A 20,416-nucleotide genomic window follows, 5' to 3' on the forward strand; every position below is an offset into this window, starting at 1 on the left:
GAAGATGAAGCTAAAAGAGATGAATAGCAAGTTAAACCAATAATAGGTGGGAATGCTTTGGTGACAAAGATTGATAGTCATTTAGATTCTAGTACTGAAATGTCTTTAACATCACAGGAGTTACTATCAGTAATGTGAAAAAGACCATTCATGTCATGTGCTACCAGCAACTTGAGTGTATGTTGTGGGAGTAACAGGCAGTAAAGTAAAGCAAATTAAAGAACAAACAAGGCTGCACATCACAGCAACTGATGCTTTTATGTTTTACCAGACATTATTAGTACTACCTAATCTTAATTTTAGATGTACTTTTAGGTTTGGCTGGTTACTCGACAATAAACTGCCACTAGAAACATATCCATTTAGTGGCTTCAACTAACATCAGTGTAGTAATGGAATGGAACCAATTACAAGGAGAACAGTTAGAAACTAGAAAAATTAAACTGAAATAATCTAGTAAATTAGTGGTAGAATATAAACTTGAGACGCAAAGTTCTTTATTAACATATTAGGATGTATTTTGTGGTAAACCTGGTATGGTTAAGTAGTATGAGGGCAAGTTTAAAGTAATGGAAGATAAAGCTTTCTTTTGTAAACCTTACCCTATACCGATGAGTGTTCGACCTGCTGTCAAAGAAAAAATACAAAATATGAGAGATAATGACTTAATTGAATGTTATTTAATTTTGCGTAATAATCCATTACTAGTGGTGGAAAAACCTTGCAGATTGTTGTGAGGTGTTCCTTGTTTGGTTGTGTGGTTTTTTTTTTTTTTTTTTTTTTTTTGGGGGGGGGGGGTGTATTTATTTTCCAAATTTTTCATTTATTGAATCTCAGCAGATAGTCAAAGTCAATTCGCTGCATTAAGCAGTTCTGCAGAATAAGCAGGTGGGGATCAGAAAGCCAGTTCCCATAGGAGAAGAGGAAGCAAAAGGGTCATATGGTGCAATGATGAATCACAGAAGTGGAGAGGGGAATGCGAGCCTTGAGAATGAATCTTACTCAACAGTAAAGATGTAGGGGAACGTCTAGTATTCTGGTGCAAAGTACCAATTTTTTTTATTGCAAACTGATGATGAAAGTCATCTTTTGGCATAACTGGAACTAAGAGGAGTCTACAAGTAATCAGGGCTTTACCAAAATAACAACACTACACAGTTAACTAGTAAATTCAATAAAAAAATGAATACTCTTATCTTTGAAGGGCTATGAAGTGTTGGGTGTAAGTGGGAGATTTCAGCTGTGGGCCAAGCACACCAGTTGGTGACAGGACATAGTCTGAACTTGTTGATATATGAGAATTGGCAATAGGATGTATTCAGATACTGTTCATTTATACTATTCAGTTTTACTATGCTCTCAGAACTTACTAACGTTGTTTAAACAATTGTTTCATGATACTAAATTGTTACTATTTCACTGTGCTGGTAAAAAAATCTAATGGCATTCCAGGACTTATTTTATAGAAACTAGCCATTCTCCAGGCATCTAGATACCATCACCTTGTCCAAATCACTGGTGTTCTTCGTATCGTAATACATCAGGAGGATGTAATATTGGATGATGAAAACCTCTACACAGAAGGTTTTTAAAGAGAATAGCTCAACTTCATGCCAAATTAGGAAAGCCATGCACAGCTCTAATAATAAGACACAACACACTGGGGACACTGATGATGACTATAAATCAACTGCATTCCTTCGATATGCAGGGAATCTGTCTTCTAAAATAGGCAGATTGCTTAGGAAAAATAAAATCAAGGTTATCTTCTGTCCACCAGCAAAGAACTTGGCCCAGGTTAGATCTGTTAAAGATGACTTACTACTGAAAAAAATGTGTGTTTACAAAATTCCCTGTAAGTGTAGTGCTGCATATAAAGGCCAGATGATACAAACTGTCCAGGAGCATTTTACAGAACATGAAAGATACACTCGTCTTCAGCAGTCATCAACATCAGCAGTAGCAGGACACTGTATTTTGATGAGGCACTCAATGGAATACATCAAAACAAAAATTTTAGCACCAGTTTCCAGTTTTTGGGATTCAGTAATCAAAGAATTGGTGCAAATATGTCTTGCTGATAATCTTATAAATCATGAAAACGGCTTTCAACTGGATAAAAATTGGAATCCTATAATTAAAATTATCCAGTCACAGTGGAGTCAACAGGATCATATTATACTCAATCATTAGGTCATCTCACACTTCAACCACTGAGGGCAACAAACACAACTCTGATGTCCTGCGCATTTCATCACCTGACACATGCACTGAAAGACGTCAGCACATTTTGCATGCGCAAGATTCAGCAGAAATATTGTAAATGCACCAATGCTCTTCACTAGTTGTCTGCTCACCTGAAGATGGGCAGACATCTCTAGGCCAAAATATTGTGGCAGAATGTTGATGGGTTCTGCCAGCACACCCAGGATGAATCAATTCTATCAGATGGCCCGGATGAGACAGAATATGGTCTAGGTTGTGAATTGTTTCAAGGAGAATGGGATCACAAAAAAGGAGAGCATATAACCATAGCTTTTAGTGAAATCCTTAGTAAACATGAACCAAATTACTCAGATATTGAAAAAGAGATTTAATGTATTGTTTGAAATTTACAAAAATTTCAATCTCTAATTTGGGGATCAAAAACAGTAATATATGCAGACCACTGTGCCTTAATATTCTTTTTGGAAAGCACATTGTTACACAATCAACTGATGTGATAGGTCCTATTCTTACAAGAATTTAAGTAAGAAATAAATTACTTAAAAATTCACTTAATATAGTGCAAGGTGTGCATTCTCAATTGCCAAAGGGTATGAATAAGAAGATAAAGTTTATGTCTATTAGTTATTATAATAATGGAGAAAGGTTACTACCTACAAAGACAAGAGAAGGATTTAAATGTGATGAACATTTTGGTGATATTTTCAGATCCTGGGACCAAGAAACATTGTAAGAAAAAGATAATGACAAATTATCTGAATAGGAGAGAAACTGGTAGATGTTATATGTATGTACAGACAAACAAATAATTACAATTTTAGAAAAATTGGATGATTTATCCAAGAGAAAGAGCTTACAAATTGTGCAAGTCAATGACACAGTGGTCCACCTGTGATCCTTAAGCAAGCAGTTATTCAGCTAGGCATTGATTGACAGAGATGTTGGCTGTCTGAGGGATGTCATGCAAAATTCTGTCCATTTGGCACATTAGATTGTCAAAATCCCAAGTTAGCTGGAGAGCCCTGCCCATAATGCTCCAAACATTCTCAATTGGAGAGAGATCTGATGACCTTGCTGGCCTAGGTAGAGTTTGGCATGCCTTTGTGAGACAAGCAGTAGCAACTCTTGACATATGTGGGCTGGGATTATCTTGCTGATATGTAACCCCAGTAATGAATGAGGAGTAAGGAATGAAGAAGGAAGCTGCCTGGTGGAATTATGCACAAAGCATAACTTAATGATAGCTAACACTTGGTTCAAGAATCATAAAAGATTGATGTATACATGGAAGGTAGGTTAGAAAATTTAAAAAGGGAAATGGATAGGTTAAAGTTAGATATAGTGGGAATTAGTGCAGTTTGGTGGCAGGAGGAACAAGACTTTTGGTCAGGTGAATACAGGGTTATAAATACAAAATCAAATAGGGGTAATACAGGAGTAGGTTTAATTATGAATAAAAAATAGCAGTGCAGGTAAGCTACTAAAACAGCATAGTGAATGCATTATTGTGGCTAACATAGACACAAAGCCCGTGCCTACTACAGTAGTACAAGATTATATGCCAACTAGCTCTGCAGATGATGAAGAAATTGATGAAAAGTACGATGAGATAAAATAAATTATTCAGGTAGTGAAGGGAGAAGAAAATTTAATAGTCATGGGTGACTGGAATTCGACAGTAGGAAAAGGAAGGGAAGGAAACGTAGTAGCTGAATATTGATTGAGGCTAAGAAATGAAAGAGAAAGCTGCCTGGTAGAATTTTTCACAGAGCATAACTTAATCATAGCTAACACTTGGTTCAGGAATCATGAAAGAAGGTTGTATACATGGAAGAACCCTGGAGATACTAGAAGGTTTCACATAGATTAAATAATGGTAAGACAGAGATTTATGCATCAGGTTTTAAATTGTAAGACATTTCCAGGGGCAGATGTGGACTCTGGCCACAATCTATTGATTATGAACTGTAGATCGAAACTGAAGAAACTGCAAAAAGGTGGGAATTTAAGGAGATAGGACCTGGGTAAACTGAAAGAACCAGAGGTTGTACAGAGTTTCAGGGAGAGCTTAAGGGAACAATTGACAGGAGTGGGGGAAAGAAATACAGTAGAAGAAGAATGGTTAGCTTTGAGGGATGAAGTAGTGAAGGCAGCAGAGGATCAAGTAGGTAAAGAGATGAGGACTAGTAGAAATCCTTGGGTAACAGAAGAAATACTGAATTTAATTGATGAAAGGAGAAAATGCAAAAATGCAGTAACTGAAACAGCAAAAAGGAATACAAACGTTTCAAAAATGAGATCAACAGGAAGTGCAAAATGGCTGAGCAGGGATGGCTAGGGGACAAATGTAAGGATGTAGAGGCTTATCTCACTAGGGGCAAGATAGATACTGCCTACAGGAAAATTAAAGAGACCTTTGGAGAAAAGAGAACCACTTGCATGAACATCAAGAGCTCAGATGGAAACCCAGTTCTAAGCAAAGAAGGGAAAGCAGAAATGTGGAAGGAGTATATAGAGGGTCTATATAGGGGCGATGTTCTTGAGGTCAATATAATGGAAATGGAAGAGGATGTAGATGAAGATGGAATGGGAGGTATGATACTGCGTGAAGCGTATGACTGAGCACTGAAAGACCTGAGTCGAAACAAGGCCCCGGGAGTAGACAACATTCCATTAGGCTACTGACAGCCTTGGGAGAGCCAGTCCTGACAAAACTCTACCCTCTGGTGAGCAAGATGTATGAGACAGGCGAAATTCCCTCAGACTTCAAGAAGAATATAATAATTCCAATCCCAAAGAAAGCAGGTGTTGACAGATGTGAAAATTACCGAACTATCACTTTAATAAGTCACAGCTGCAAAATACTAACATGAATTCTTTACAGACGAATGGAAAAAATGGTATAAGCTGACCTCGGGGAAGATCAGTATGGATTCCGTAGAAATGTTGGGACACGCGAGGCAATACTGACCCTACGACTTATCTTTGTAGAAAGATTAAGGAAAGGCAAACCTACATTTCTAGCATTTGTAGACTTAGAGAAAGCTTTTGTCAATGTTGATTGGAATACTCTCTTCCAAATTCTGGAGGTGGCAGAGGTAAAAAAAAAAACAGGGAGCGAAGGGCTATTTACAATTTGTACAGAAACCAGATGGCAGTTGTAAGAGTCAGGGGGCATGAAAGGGAAGTGATGATTGAAAAGGGAGTGAGAAAGGGTTTTAGCCTATCCCTGATGTTATTCAGTCTGTATACTAAGCAAGCAGTAAAGGAAACAAAAGTAAAAGTTGGAGTAGGAATTATAATTCATGGAGAAGAAAGAAAAACTTTGAAGTTCACTGACAGCAAAGGACCTAGAAGAGCAGCTGAATGAAATGGACAGTGTCTTGAAAGGAGGTTCAAATGGTTCAAATGGCTCTGAGCACTATGGGACTTAACATCTGTGGTCATCAGTCCCCTAGAACTTAGAACTACGTAAACCTAACTAACCTAAGGACATCACACACATCCATGCCCGAGGCAGAATTCGAACCTGCGACCGTAGCAGTCCCTGAGCGCCTAGAACCGCTAGACCACCGCAGCCAGCTTGAAAGGTGGATATAAGATGAACATCAACAAAAGCAAATCGAGGATAATGGAATGTAATCTAATTAAATCAGGTGATGCTGCAGGAATCAGATTAGGAAATGAGATGCTTAAAGTAGTAAATGAGTTTTGCTATTTGGGGAACAAAATAACTGATGATGGTCAAAGTAGAGAGGATATAAAATGCAGACTAGTAAAGGCAAGGAAAGCGTTTCTGAAGAAGAGAAATTTGTTAACATCGAGTATAGATGTAAGTGTCAGGAAGTCGTTTCTGAAAGTATTGGTATGGAGCATAGCCACGTATGAAAGTGAAACATGGACAATAACTAGTTTGGACAAGACGAGAATAGAAGCTTTCGAAATGTGGTGCTACAGAAAGATGCTGAAGATTAGATGGGTAGATAATATAACTAATGGGGAGGTACTGAATAGGATTAGGGAGAAGAGAAGTTTGTGGCACAACTTGAGTAGAAGAAGGGATCGGTTGGTAGGACATGTTCTGAGGCATCAAGGGATCACCAATTTAGTATTGGAGGGAAGCATAGAGGGTAAAAATCGTAGAGGGAGACCAAGAGATGAATACATTAAACAGATTCAGAAGGATGTAGGTTGCAATAGGTACTGGGAGAAGAAGAAGCTTGCACAGGATAGAGTAGCATGGAGAGCTGCATCAAACCAGTCTCAGGACTGAAGATCAGAACAACAACAACATGGTCCCCAAAAATCTCACACCACAACAGTGAGAAACACAGAAAAATTTGGCAGCCATTCTGTTAGAGCAAACAGAAATCAATCCACAATTGTTGAGCCATGTTATCGCTGGCAATAAAAGTTGGGTTTTTCCATACGATCCAGAGACAAAACACCAAATTTCACAATGGTGCTCGAAGGGATCACCCAGACAATGAAAAGGCTCACATGTCAAAGTCAAAAGTGAAATCATGCTTGTGTGCTTTTTTGATTCCATGGGAATTGTTCATAAAGGGTGGGTGCCTCCTGGACAAACAGTTAACCACTATTACTACAAAGAAATTTTAGAAAGACTTCGTAAAAGAGTTCGCCCCACTGACTTTGTGCAAGTTTGCTGAAATGTCAATAATTTGTATATTCAAACATTTAGTACAGTTTGTAGTGGTTTGATGTGTACTGAATGTTGTATTCATGCTGTTACTATTTTAATGCCAGCAGAGTGAGCATAAAGACAAATGTGAACTGATTAAGTTTTAGGGTGTTAATTTTTATTTTCAAACAGTTTTAACCTATTTAGGTTTCAGTCTTTCCTCTGCTCAGACCAGTCACTACTTTTCCCACTGTTTGTACCCTCACATGAAGCAGAGATGTTTGTGTCTCTTATTTAGTGACCCTCTGTGTTCATTTTGTCTCGATACTCCTTTCCTCTTGCCTCATTTTACCTTTTACTACGTCCTCACCAGACTTTTCTTGCTTAAGTATTTTTATCATTTCTAAAAGGTTTCTGAACTTCACCCTCTTCCTTGTAATTAGTATGTTCATCAGCTCAAACTCCTGGATGATCTGTACTGTAATCTTTCACTAATTTGAATATCTGAAATTCTTATTCCAAAAGCTTGAGATTTAATGTTGATGTCATATCATTGTGTTGGGCAGTCCTCTTACTTTTTAACTATTCAACAAATTCAGTATTTTTATGTATACATTGAAACTCATATTTATTTGATATTGAAATCCCATAAATTGAGACTGGCATTTCCACAGATGATTATGCTCAATTCCATCCCAGTTACTCGCACAAGGGGACCTTACAAACCTCCTCACCAATTTGATTCATACTGACAGAATGTACAGGTCACAACTAGGACTTGAACATATACAAACAAAAGGTACCACTTCCAACCATTTTCAGTGAAACTGAGTACGAAAATTTTTAGTATGTATATATACTTTTTACTGTAGCTATTAATCAAGGAAACCGCAGCTGAACGAGTAAGTGCTTAGTTCTGTAATTGTGATATCTCTTGGATGCTGGTACTTCTTTCTTTCTATTCCCATGTAATTCTAACAACAGGCTTGTTAGCTCTGTGCAAATTATCAGTATTTAATGGTCCATTTAATATTTTCATAATCTTTATCCTAAATGAAGGAAAGAAATGTTTTTTCGTCAAGAAGTCTGAATATAAAAATAGAGTTCTGAAGGACTTCCAGTGAACTCACTATTGTTGTTGTGGTCTTCAATCCTGAGACTGGTTTGATGCAGCTCTCCATGCCCCCTATCCTGTGCAAGTTTCTTCATCTCCCAGTACCTACTGCACCCTACATCCTTCTGAATCTGCTTAATACATTCATCTCTTGGTCTCCCTCTATGATTTTTACCCTCCACGCTGCCCTCCAATGCTAAATTTGTGATCCCTTGATGCCTCAGAACATGTCCTACCAACCGGTCCCTTCTCCCCGTCAAGTTGTGCCACAAACTCCTCTTCTCCCCAATTCTGTTCAATACCTCCTCATTAGTTATGTGATCTACCCATCTAATCTTCAGCATTCTTCTGTAGCACCACATTTCGAAACCTTCTATTCTTTTCCTGTCCAAACTATTTATCGTCCATGTTTCACTTCCATACATGGCTACACTCCATACAAATACTTTCAGAAACGACTTCCTGACACTTAAATCTATACTCGATGTTAACAAATTTCTCTTCTTCAGACAGCTAATTTTTATTAAAAATGTAATGTGTAACCTCTCAATGGAGCATGGCCTGCATGAGGATGATACTGATCATAAAAATGTGGAAAACAATAATTATTGCAACATACAGCACATGTAATGAAAGTCAAATTTTTGCATGTTTGTTGTTGTTTCAGTGTGTCTGTTGCAAAAGAAACTTTGTTTACATTCATAAATGATTCTAGGTGAGCACGTAATTTTGTCACATACGTTAGAATTACAGGGAATGCAAAAGACCTCATGGTTAAGTACTTACTCACTCAGAAACAGACTCCTTGAGTGGTAGTGACCATGTGAAGTATATAAGCATGCCTAAAATTTGCAAACCCGATTTTCTCAATATCAGTTGACAGTTGCATCTTCCTGTTCACCTACGCTGATTTCTAGTCATGCCTTACACACCCTGTAAATACAAATCAAACTGGGGAGAGGAGGTTTGTACAGTCTGATTGTCAGTCAGTAAGCTTAGTGGTAATCTACTGCAGCATTATTTTCCAATTCATACTATCCTGATACTGTGTTCCCTTAGAGTTATTGTGTCCACACACTTAATCACAAAATACAGTAGGCTATGTTTTGTGCTTTTCTAGATTTTGTTACTTACTATTTAGGCTTATTTGTGAATTGTATTGGACAAGAGTGAATCCCAAGTGCAGCCTAGAATTGTGGAGAATCGGTTGAAAATAAGCACATAAAAAAGAAATGAAAAAAACTGTCTATATTTAAGGAAGCAATACTCAAGTTTTTAATGACCTCATGTACTATGTTGATACTATATTATTTTCAGTCAAATGTTTTTTATGATCCAAATCAATATTTTGAAGAGAAGTGTTACAACTGTTTTTTGTTTTTATTTAAATCTTAACAAAAATTCATGAAAAATACATTTTATGCAATTAATCAAAGTTGTATGCACTGTTATAATGTAAGATAGTGTAAGGTACTGTGCATCCTTGTATTTGTAGGTTACTGTACGTTCTTATATGTGTAATCTATTTTAATATACTGTGTATTTTCTCACAAAATCCATGCAATATAAATTGCCTCTGGATGAATGAAGTACTAATACTACTAGTTTCCAACCACTGGTCTTAACTAAACTAGTGTCTCTAGAGGAACGGAAGGTTCCAAATGATTGGAAAAGAGCACAGGTAGTCCCAGTCTTCAAGAAGGGTCGTCGAGCAGATGCGCAAAACTATAGACCTATATCTCTGACGTCGATCTGTTGTAGAATTTTAGAACATGTTTTTTGCTCGAATATCATGTCGTTTTTGGAAACTCAGAATCTACTATGTAGGAATCAACATGGATTCCGGAAACAGCGATCGTGTGAGACCCAACTCGCTTTATTTGTTCATGAGACCCAGAAAATATTAGATACAGGCTCCCAGGTAGATGCTATTCTTCTTGACTTCCGGAAGGCATTCGATACAGTTCCGCACTGTCGCCTGATAAACAAAGTAAGAGCCTACGGAATATCAGACCAGCTGTGTGGCTGGATTGAAGAGTTTTTAGCAAACAGAACGCAGCATGTTGTTATCAACGGAGAGACGTCTACAGACGTTAAAGTAACCTCTGGTGTGCCACAGGGGAGTGTTATGGGACCATTGCTTTTCACAATATATATAAATGACCTAGTAGATAGTGTCGGAAGTTCCATGCGGCTTTTCGCGGATGATGCTGTAGTATACAGAGAAGTTGCAGCATTAGAAAATTGTAGCGAAATGCAGGAAGATCTGCAGCGGATAGGCACTTGGTGCAGGGAGTGGCAACTGACCCTTAACATAGACAAATGTAATGTATTGCGAATACATAGAAAGAAGGATCCTTTATTGTATGATTATATGATAGCGGAACAAACACTGGTAGCAGTTACTTCTGTAAAATATCTGGGAGTATGCGTGCGGAACGATTTGAAGTGGAATGATCATATAAAATTAATTGTTGGTAAGGTGGGTACCAGGTTGAGATTCATTGGGAGAGTCCTTAGAAAATGTAGTCCATCAACAAAGGAGGTGGCTTACAAAACACTCGTTCGACCTATACTTGAGTATTGCTCATCAGTGTGGGATCCGTACCAGATCGGGTTGACGGAGGAGATAGAGAAGATTCAAAGAAGAGCGGCGCGTTTCGTCACAGGGTTATTTGGTAACCGTGATAGCGTTACGGAGATGTTTAACAAACTCAAGTGGCGGACTCTGCAAGAGAGGCGCTCTGCTTCGCGGTGTAGCTTGCTCGCCAGGTTTCGAGAGGGTGCGTTTCTGGATGAGGTATCGAATATATTGCTTCCCCCTACTTATACCTCCCGAGGAGATCACGAATGTAAAATTAGAGAGATTAGAGCGCGCACAGAGGCTTTCAGACAGTCGTTCTTCCCGCGAACCATACGCGACTGGAACAGGAAAGGGAGGTAATGACAGTGGCACGTAAAGTGCCCTCCGCCACACACCGTTGGGTGGCTTGCGGAGTATAAATGTAGATGTAGATGTAGATGTAGTGTAGCTAATTCTTCAGTTATTGAATCAAGAGGTGAGATACAAGATGTGAAAGGAATTAAAATTATTGCCTCCACTATGTTTGGAACTGATACCAGTAATAGTCACAAGTTTGTATTCTAAACAGAAAAATACTTCTGAGCAATGACTATTAAAGTAAACATTTGACTTGTAAATAATTTAGGAGTTAAGGTAACAATTCACCAAATAGTAGTAGTGTTTCAAGAGTTACGTACAGATGTGCATGCACGCATGTGTCCGCACAAGCGCACACACACACACACACACACACACACACACACACACGGAGCTTTACTGCTCTGACTGAATACCCAGTGCTGTGACTGCAGTTCAGTAGGTGAACTGGGATGAGGGATTGTATCAGATGGAATGGATGAGGAGAGAAGAGTAGTGAGAGGGGAAAGGTGAGTGATGGCTCAGAGGGAGGTAGAAGGTGTGCGATGAAGAAATGTGATGCACACGAAGTGGAGACTGTGGTGTCACCGCCAGACACCACACTTGCTAGGTGGTAGCTTTAAATCGGCCGCGGTCCATTAGTACATGTCGGACCCGCGTGTCGCCACTGTCAGTGATCGCAGACCGAGCACCACCACACGGCAGGTCTAGAGAGACGTACTAGCACTCGACCCAGTTGTACGACGACTTTGCTAGCGACTACACTGACGAAGCCTTTCTCCCATTTGCCGAGAGACAGCTAGAATAGCCTTCAGCTAAGTCCATGGCTACGACCCAGCAAGGTGCCATTAGCCTTACAGTGCTTGTATTTAAAGAGTCTCATTTGTATCATCAAGAGCAATGTACCACAATGATGGATTAAAGTTAAGTATAACAGAAGCTACGTACTTTTCTTTATTGCATTCATTACGTATCCTGTTTCAGACCTCACGCCAGCCGGCGTGTGTAACGCGTGCATTTCGGCTACTTCCGAGTGGCGTGGCTGTCTTAATACGCCACAACAGAGACGGTGACTTTGAGCAGTGCTTGATGGTGATGACACTTCGGAGTGGATTGGTAGTGTGTGACAGAACAAAGGATGACGGCGTGTGTACGGGGGACTAGTGACGAGTAAGGCAATGCGAGAATAAATGAGATTCCGGAATAGTGTTGTGAAGTGTATGAGGAATGTGGCTATGATAGTTTCTTTTGTGTTAGATGTTTCTTTGAGAGGGGGTAACTGGCACGTAAAGTTACACAGACATTAAATTAAAATTAATATTAAAAAACTGAATACACCAGAGAGTTAATTGTTGCGAGGAGATTAATATTTGTTATTCTCTGTTATTTGACAGGGGCCAGAGCGGCCGGGAAGCCGACGTACCGGTGACGGTGACGAGGACGGAGGCATGGTCCTCTCCCAGGCGCGACGTGGCCCTCACCAGGTACTCGCCGCGGTCCGAGCGGCGCGCCTCGGCGACGCGCAGCTGCGAGCCGCGCTCCGTGTTGACGACCTCGTGGCGGCCGCCGAAGGCGACGGGCTCGCCGTTGTGGTGCCAGGTGACGCGCGGCAGCGGCCGCCCCAGCACAGACACCTTCAGCCGGATCACCTCGTCGCGCTCGAACAGCAGCCCGTCCTCGTACTGCCGCGGCAGCCGGATGCGCGGCGGCGCTGCGCGGCAGCAAGTGGGGGAGCACCGGTCAGCTCACACAAGGCACAGGCGCAGTCGTAGTTGAAGCAGGTGCCAGACTTTTGCTAAATGTCAATAGCCGATCACAGATTTACGGGACGCTTAAGGGAGATTTAATAGCAATCCACTACAGTACTTTATATGTTGGGCAAAGGCAACCACAGTCGAAATATTCCACGATTTGAATAAACAAGACCTCTGAGACTCAGAATTCTTCATTGGAGAACACGACTGATTTTGAAAATTAAATTTGCATCTTCAGGTACTTCACGCGAAAAGATTAAAAGTTCATCTAAACGGGATAAAGCCATTCCCATAATTTATATCGAGGTATTTAAACTTCTGATTCACAAATCTGCGATCATCTGTGATAAAATGTATTGGGGGCTAAGATCATCCCCAACCTCCGGCGGCAGCGACAGCTATCCTTGCTCCCCAGGCTGTCTATAATACACTGAAGAGCCAAGAAACTGGTACACCTGCCCAGTATCGTGTGCGTCCCCCGCGAGCACGCGGAAGTGCCGCAACATGACGTGGCATGCACTTATGTCTGAAGTAGTGCTGGAGGGAACTGACACCATGAATCCCGCAGGGCTGTACATAAATCCGTAAGAGCACGAGGGGATGGAAGTTTCTTCCGAACAGCACGTTGCAACTCATCACAGGTATGTTCAATAATGTTCATGCCGGGGGAATTTGGTGGTCAGCGGAAGTGTTTAAACTCAGAAAAGTGTTCCTGGAGCCACTCTGTAGCAATTATGGACGTGTGGGTTGTCGCATTGTCCTGCTGGAATTCCCGAAGTCCGCCGGAATGCACAATGAAATGAATGGATGCAAGTGATCAGACAGGATGCTTACATACACTACTGGCCATTAAAATTACTACACCACGAAGATAACGAGCTACAGACGCGAAATTTAATCGAGGGGAAGAAGATGCTGTCATATGCAAATGATTAGCATTTCAGAGCATTCACACAAGGTTGGCGCTGGTGGCGACACCTACAACGTGCTCACATGAGTAAAGTTTCCAACCGATCTCTCATACACAAACAGCAGTTGACCGGCGTTGCGTGCTGAAACGTCGTTGTGATGCCTCGTGTAAGGAGGAGAAATGCGTACCATCACGTTTCCGACTTTGATAAAGGTCGGATTGTAGCCTATCGCGATTGCGTTTTATCGTATCGCGACATTGCTGCTCGGGTTGGCCGCGATCCAATGACTGTTAGCAGAATATGGAATCGGCGGGTTCAGCAGGGTAATACGGAACGCCGTGCTGGATCCCAACGGCCTCGTATCACTAGCGGTCGAGATGACAGGCATCTTATCCGCACGGCTGTAACGGATCGTGCAGCCACGTCTCGATCCCTGCACGAACAGTTCGACGACGTCTGCAGCACCATGGAGTATCAGCTCAGAGACCATGGCTGCGGTTACCCTTCACGCTCCATCACAGACAGGAGCGCCTGTGATGGTGTACTCAACGACGAACCTGGGTGCTCGAATGGCAAAACGTCTTTGTTTCGGATGAATCCAGGTTCTGTTTACAGCATCATGATGGTCGCATCCGTGTTTGGCAACATCGTGCTGAACGCACATTGGAAGCGTGTATTCGTCATCGCCATACTGGCGTATCACCCGGCGTGATGGTATGGGGTGCCAGTGGTTACTCGTCTCGGTCACCTCTTGTTCGCATTGACGGCACTTTGAAGAGTGGACGTTTCATTTCGGATCTGTTACGACCCGTGGCTCTACCCTTCATTCGATCCCTGCGAAATCCCACATTTCACCAGCATAATGCACGCCCGCTTGTTGCAGGTCCTGTACGGACCTTTCTGCATACAGAAAATGTTCGACTGCTGCCCTGGTCAGCACATTCTACAGATCTCTCAACAACTGAAAACGTCTCGTCAATGGCGGCCGAGCTACTGGCTCGTCACAATGCGCCAGTCACTACTCTTGATGAACTGTGGTATCGTGTTGAAGCTGCATGGGCAGCTGTACCTATAGACGCCATCCAAGCTCTGTTTGACTCAATGCCCAGGCGTATCAAGGCCGTTATTAGGGCCAGAGGTGGTTGTTCTGGGTACTGATTTCAAAGAATATATGCACTCAAATTCCGTGAAAATGTAATCACATGTCAGTTCTAGTATAATATATTTGTCCAATGAATACCCGTTTATCATCTGCATTTATTCTTGGTGTAGCAATTTTAATGGCCAGTAGTGTATGTTGGGCAAAGGCAAACACAGCCGAAATATTCCATGATTTGAATAAACAAGACCGCTGCAACTCGTAGAAGTCTTTATTGGAGAACACGACTGGTTTCGCAAATTAAATTTGCATCTTCAGGTACTTCACACGAAAAGATTAAAAGTTCATCTAAACTGAATGAAGCCATTCCCATAATTTATATCCAGGTATTTAAACTTCTGATTTACGATGTGCGAGCATCTGCGATAAAATGTATTGGGGGCTAAGATCATCCCCAACCTCCGGCGGTGGCAACAGCTACGCTTGCTCCCCAGACTGTCTATGACACACTGAAGAGCCAAGAAACGGATACACCTGCCTAATTTCGTGTAGGGCCCCTGTGACCGCGCGGAAGTGCCGCAACATGACGTGGCATGGGCTCAACTTACGCCTGAAGTAGTGCTGGAGGGAACTGACACCATGAATCCCGCAGGGCTGTCCATAAATCCGTAAGAGCACGAGGGGATGGAGGTTTCTTCCGAACAGCACGGTGCAAGGCATCCCAGGTATGTTCAATAATGTTCATGCCTGGGAAATTTGGTGGTCAGTGGAAGTGTTTAAACTCAAAAGAGTGTTCCTGGAGCCATTCTGTAGCAATTATGGACGTGTGCGGTGTCGCATTGTCCTACTGGAATTGCCTAAGTCCGCCTGAATACACAATGGACATGAATGGATGCAATTGATCAGACAGGATGCTTACACACTTGTCAGCTGTCAGAGTCGTTTCTAGAGGTATCAGGGGTCCCATATCATTGCAACCGCACACGCCCCATACCATTACTGAGCCTCCACCAGCTTAAATAGTCCTTTCCTGACGTGCAGGGTTCATGGATTCATGAGGTTTTCTCTATACTCACACAAGTCCATCCGCTCGATACAATTTGAAACGAGACTCGGCCGACCAGGCAACTGTTTCCAGTCATCAACTGTCCAGTGTTGGTGTTGTGGGTTTAGGTGAGGCTTAAATACTTGCGTCGTGCAGTCATCAAGGGTACATGTGTAGGCCTTCGGCTCCGAAAGTCCATATTGATGATGTTTCGTTGAATGTTTGGCACACTGACACTTGTTGATGGCCCACCACAGAAATATGCAGCAGTTTGCAGGAGGGTTGCACTTCTGTCACACTGAACTAGTCTCTTCAGCCGTCGATGGTCCCATTCATCGACGATCTTTTTGCCGGCCGGTGTGGCCGTGCGGTCTAGCCGCTTCAGTCTGGAACCGCGTGACCGCTCCGGTCGCAGGTTCGAATCCTGCCTCGGGCATGGATGTGTGTGACGTCCTTAGGTTAGTTAGGTTTAAGTAGTTCTAATTTCTAGGGGACTGATGACCACAGATGTTAAGTCCCATAGTGCTCAGAGCCATTTGAACCATTTTTTTGACGATCTTTTTCCGGCCGCACCGATGTCGGAGATCTGATGTTTCACCGGACACCTGATATTCAGGGTACACTCGTCAAATGGTCGTACAGGAAAATCCCCACTTTATCGCTACCTCAGTGATGCTGTGTCCCATCGCTCATGCACCGACTATAACACAACATTGACTTTCGAAATTCGTCACCTAACATCAAACATTTTCGCGACAGGAATATGCATTTCACCCCATTCAAGAGAAAAAATGAAGCATGTATTAAGACGAATTACACCTGAAGATGGACCGACAGGGTCCGAAATGCATCGTGTACTGAATAAAACACGAAAAATTGTAATTGGAGGCATTTTTTAAATTCACACCTCGAGTGTTACATGTCTGTTTCACCTACGAGAAAGTATCACAGAGAAGATGAAAGAAAAACTCTGCTGGCAGACGCTTGAAGATAGAAGCAAACCCGCATGGTCAGGGGCGCTTTACCACCGTCCGCGCGGCTCCCTCCGTCGGAGCTTCGAGTCCTTCCTCGGGCATGGGTGTGTGTTGTCCTTAGAGTAAGTTAGTTTAAGTTAGATTAAGCAGTGTGTATGCTTAAGGACCAATGACTTCAGCAGTTTGGTCCCATAAGATCTTACCACAGATATCCAATAGAAGCAAACTCTTCCGCGAAAGGCTACTTTCTAAGTTGCAAGAAGCAACTGCAACTGAGAAATCTATGAATATACGTAAACCCCCTACATATCATTCCCGTAAGGATCGCGAAGACAAGACCAGATTACTTACATCGCGCACGAAGCCGCTTAAGCATTCATTCTTGCCGAGCTGTACGTGCAAATGAAGCGGGAAGAAGTCCTAGTAACCAGTACACCGGCAAGCAACCTCTGCCATGCATTTCACAATGATTCAAAGAAAATGGAAATGATCGTATGGCATTATGTAGTATAGATGTAAAACATCGGAGATCGGAACTGTCATTTGTGATGAAATTCTGTTGATTTAACCGTTATTTTTGTAATCACACATCAATTACAAGTGCTCAAACTGTACCTAATGTATTGCTTCGGAAGGAACACCCTGTCTTAAACACAATTTAAATTTTCTCACAGTAAAACGTTGCCTCTGATGTAACATCAAACTCGCTTTCGGATACTACAACAAAATTCCAGAATGAGATTTTCACTCTGCAGCGGAGTGTGCGCTGATATGAAACTTCCTGGCAGATTAAAACTGTGTGCCCGGCCGAGACTCGAACTCGAGACCTTTGCCTTTCGCGGGCAAAAGCTCTACCATCTTAGCTACCGAAGCACGACTCACGCCTGGTACTCACACCTTTACTTCTGACAGTATCTCGTCTCCTATCTTCCAAGCTTTACAGAAGCTCTCCTGCGAAACTTGCAGAACTAGCACTCCTGAAAGAAAGGATATTGCGGAGACATGGCTTATCCACAGCCTGGGGGATGTTTCCAGAATGAGATTTTCACTCTGCAGCACACAGTTTTAATCTGCCAGGAAGTTTCATATCAGCGCACACTCCGCTGCAGAGTGAAAATCTCATTCTGGAAACATCCCCCAGGCTGTGGCTAAGCCATGTCTCCGCAATATCCTTTCTTTCAGGAGTGCTAGTTCTGCAAGTTTCGCAGGAGAGCTTCTGTAAAGTTTGGAAGGTAGGAGACGAGATACTGGCAGAAGTAAAGCTGTGAATACCGGGCGTGAGTCGTGCTTCGGTAGCTCAGATGGTAGAGCACTTGCCCGCGGAAGGCAAAGGTCCCGAGTTCGAGTCTCGGCCGGGCACACAGTTTTAATCTACAACAAAATTGATCGATTCTCCCCATATCGATCTTCGCCCTTCCATTCATGTTATTAGCTTTCTCAGGGTGATTCAAGTATTTGCATGTGTTTCCTGTTTCATAAATTATCCCCAGTATTACAAACACCTGTTGCAAATCAGAACCACCTCTAATTCGAAGTCACATAACAGGTTTTGTGGGCCGCAGCTTCCACGACATGATCCCGCAAAGTCTAATATGAGAGCACCGCTCAACCTACTTTTCGACACTTTCTTTGAAAGGCATTTATGAAGTAACTAAGTTTCACAATCAATGTGCAGGTTGTAAATACCCCGATACCGGTAATTCGTTTCACCTAAAAGGCTATGACACGAATACATCATAAACTTATGAGATACTTTATCCACTCCAGTCTTATAATCTGTTAACACAATACAATCTTTTCATACGTGTATTTCATTTTTTTAAATTTTTGTTGTGACATTTTTATAGTGATATTCGTTGCTGTAGCTTTTTAGCACTTTTGTTCCAGTCTCAAGCCGGTTAAATCTATATGTTATAAACACGATTAATATGCGAACAGAATTGCCAGGCTGCGATGATGTACGAATTCTATTTTGATCCCTTGAATCTAACTGAAAACTGGCCCTCAATGGCACTGGATATTGTACAAATACTAATTTCATTGATAAGATAGACTTCGTAATTTCAACGTAGCGCTTGGCTGAAGCCATAACAATAACTAACATTATTGGGGCAATACCGACGACTCCATGTTGTAATTGAGCAATATGTTTCTACTTTGCCCTGAATGACAATAAACAAATATTACTCAATTTATTTGTTTGTTTTCCAACCATTTCACACCTCCTCTGTGGAGTCGTAAATCTCGACAAAATAAATCTTGACAACTGTAACTATATATACGGATGTTGTGGATTGTAAGTAGCTGCGGCTGGGACGCCACGATATTTGTTAATCTCGTCTTTCAAAGAGGGCTAATTCTTTGGGTAAGCACTTTGGCTTAAAATCTTTGCAAGTAACCTCTTAAACGATATTTTTATACAGGCTGGCGTCGTTTTTGCCGTGCAAGCAGGATTGCCATTCGTCCCGATATTTCGTGACCGTCACCGTTATGGAACGTCCTGTCCCGACAAGACCCACTTTTGTCCCGATTTTGCAAAATACTGTTACGAGTTTTGCTCAAGTACTGAAGTAACGCCATCTGTTAGAACAACATGTAAATGCAACCTCAGTTAGTTTTATTTGTGTCAACAGGTTTATGTCACAATGCCGTCTCAGAGATAGCGTTGCATGTTGCGTATTTTATTGGCATGGAAACCATGATGAATTTGAACAAATTAAGGAATGGGAGCCCTATCCAAGAACCAATTAAGTTGACTTCGAAATTTGAGGAAGAGACAATGGCTTTCTGTATAAAAAAACGTCGGTGTTGAGAATGTTACATCAACATTGATTGCACCCGCACCATATTTCTATGCACTAGGAATTGCATGGCGACGGCTTTGAATGTCGTGTACAGTTCTGCTACTGGGCACAAGAGAAATTACGGGACGATGACAGATTTTTTGCACGCGTTCTATTTAGCGACGAAGCGTCATTCACCAACAGCGGTAACGTAAACCGGCATAATATGCACTATTGGGCAACGGAAAATCCACGATAGCTGCGACAAGTGGAACATCAGCCACCTTGGCGGGTTAATGTATGGTGCGGTATTATGGGAGGAAGGATAATTGGCCCCCATTTTATCGATGGCAATCTAAATGGTGCAATGTATGCTGATTTTTCTACGTAATATTTCATGACAGGTGAATTGGTTGTCGAAGCACCATATCATGGCCGCCCGCACGTTCACCGGATCTGACGTCCCCGCATTTCTTTCTGTGGGGTAAGTTGAAGCATATTTGCTATCGTGATCCACCGACAACGCCTGACAACATGCGTCAGCGCATTGTCAATGCATGTGCGAACATTACGGAAGGCGAACTACTCGCTGTTGAGGGGAATGTCGTTACACGTATTGCCAAATGCATTGAGGTTGACGGACATCATTTTGAGCATTTATTGCATTAAAGTGGTATTTACAGGTAATCACGCTGTAACAGCATGCGTTCTCAGAAATGAGAAGTTCACAAAGGTACATGTATCACATTGGAACAACCGAAATAAAATGTTGAAACTGACCTACGTTCTGTATTTTAATTTAAAAACCCTACCTGTTATCAACTGTTCGTCTAAAATTGTGAGCATATGTTTGTGACTATTACAGCGCCATCTATCACAAAGCGAAAAAAGTGGTCTAACTAAAACATTCATATTTATTTACATACT

The 20,416-nt window shown here is 41.8% G+C and overlaps 1 protein-coding gene across 1 annotated transcript in view; it reads right to left on the reverse strand.

The window, feature by feature from the left end:
• LOC126188351 (uncharacterized) overlaps nt 1-20,416 on the reverse strand; it is a 260,603-nt gene that overhangs the window by 124,323 nt on the left and 115,864 nt on the right. The window contains exon 5 of the mRNA XM_049929950.1: nt 12,347-12,634. Within this exon, the coding sequence (XP_049785907.1) occupies nt 12,347-12,634 (288 nt within the window). The remainder of the gene's footprint in view (nt 1-12,346; nt 12,635-20,416) is intronic.

The sequence above is a fragment of the Schistocerca cancellata genome, chromosome 5 (genome assembly GCF_023864275.1).
Source record: "Schistocerca cancellata isolate TAMUIC-IGC-003103 chromosome 5, iqSchCanc2.1, whole genome shotgun sequence".
Classification (NCBI taxonomy): Eukaryota; Metazoa; Arthropoda; class Insecta; order Orthoptera; family Acrididae; genus Schistocerca; species Schistocerca cancellata.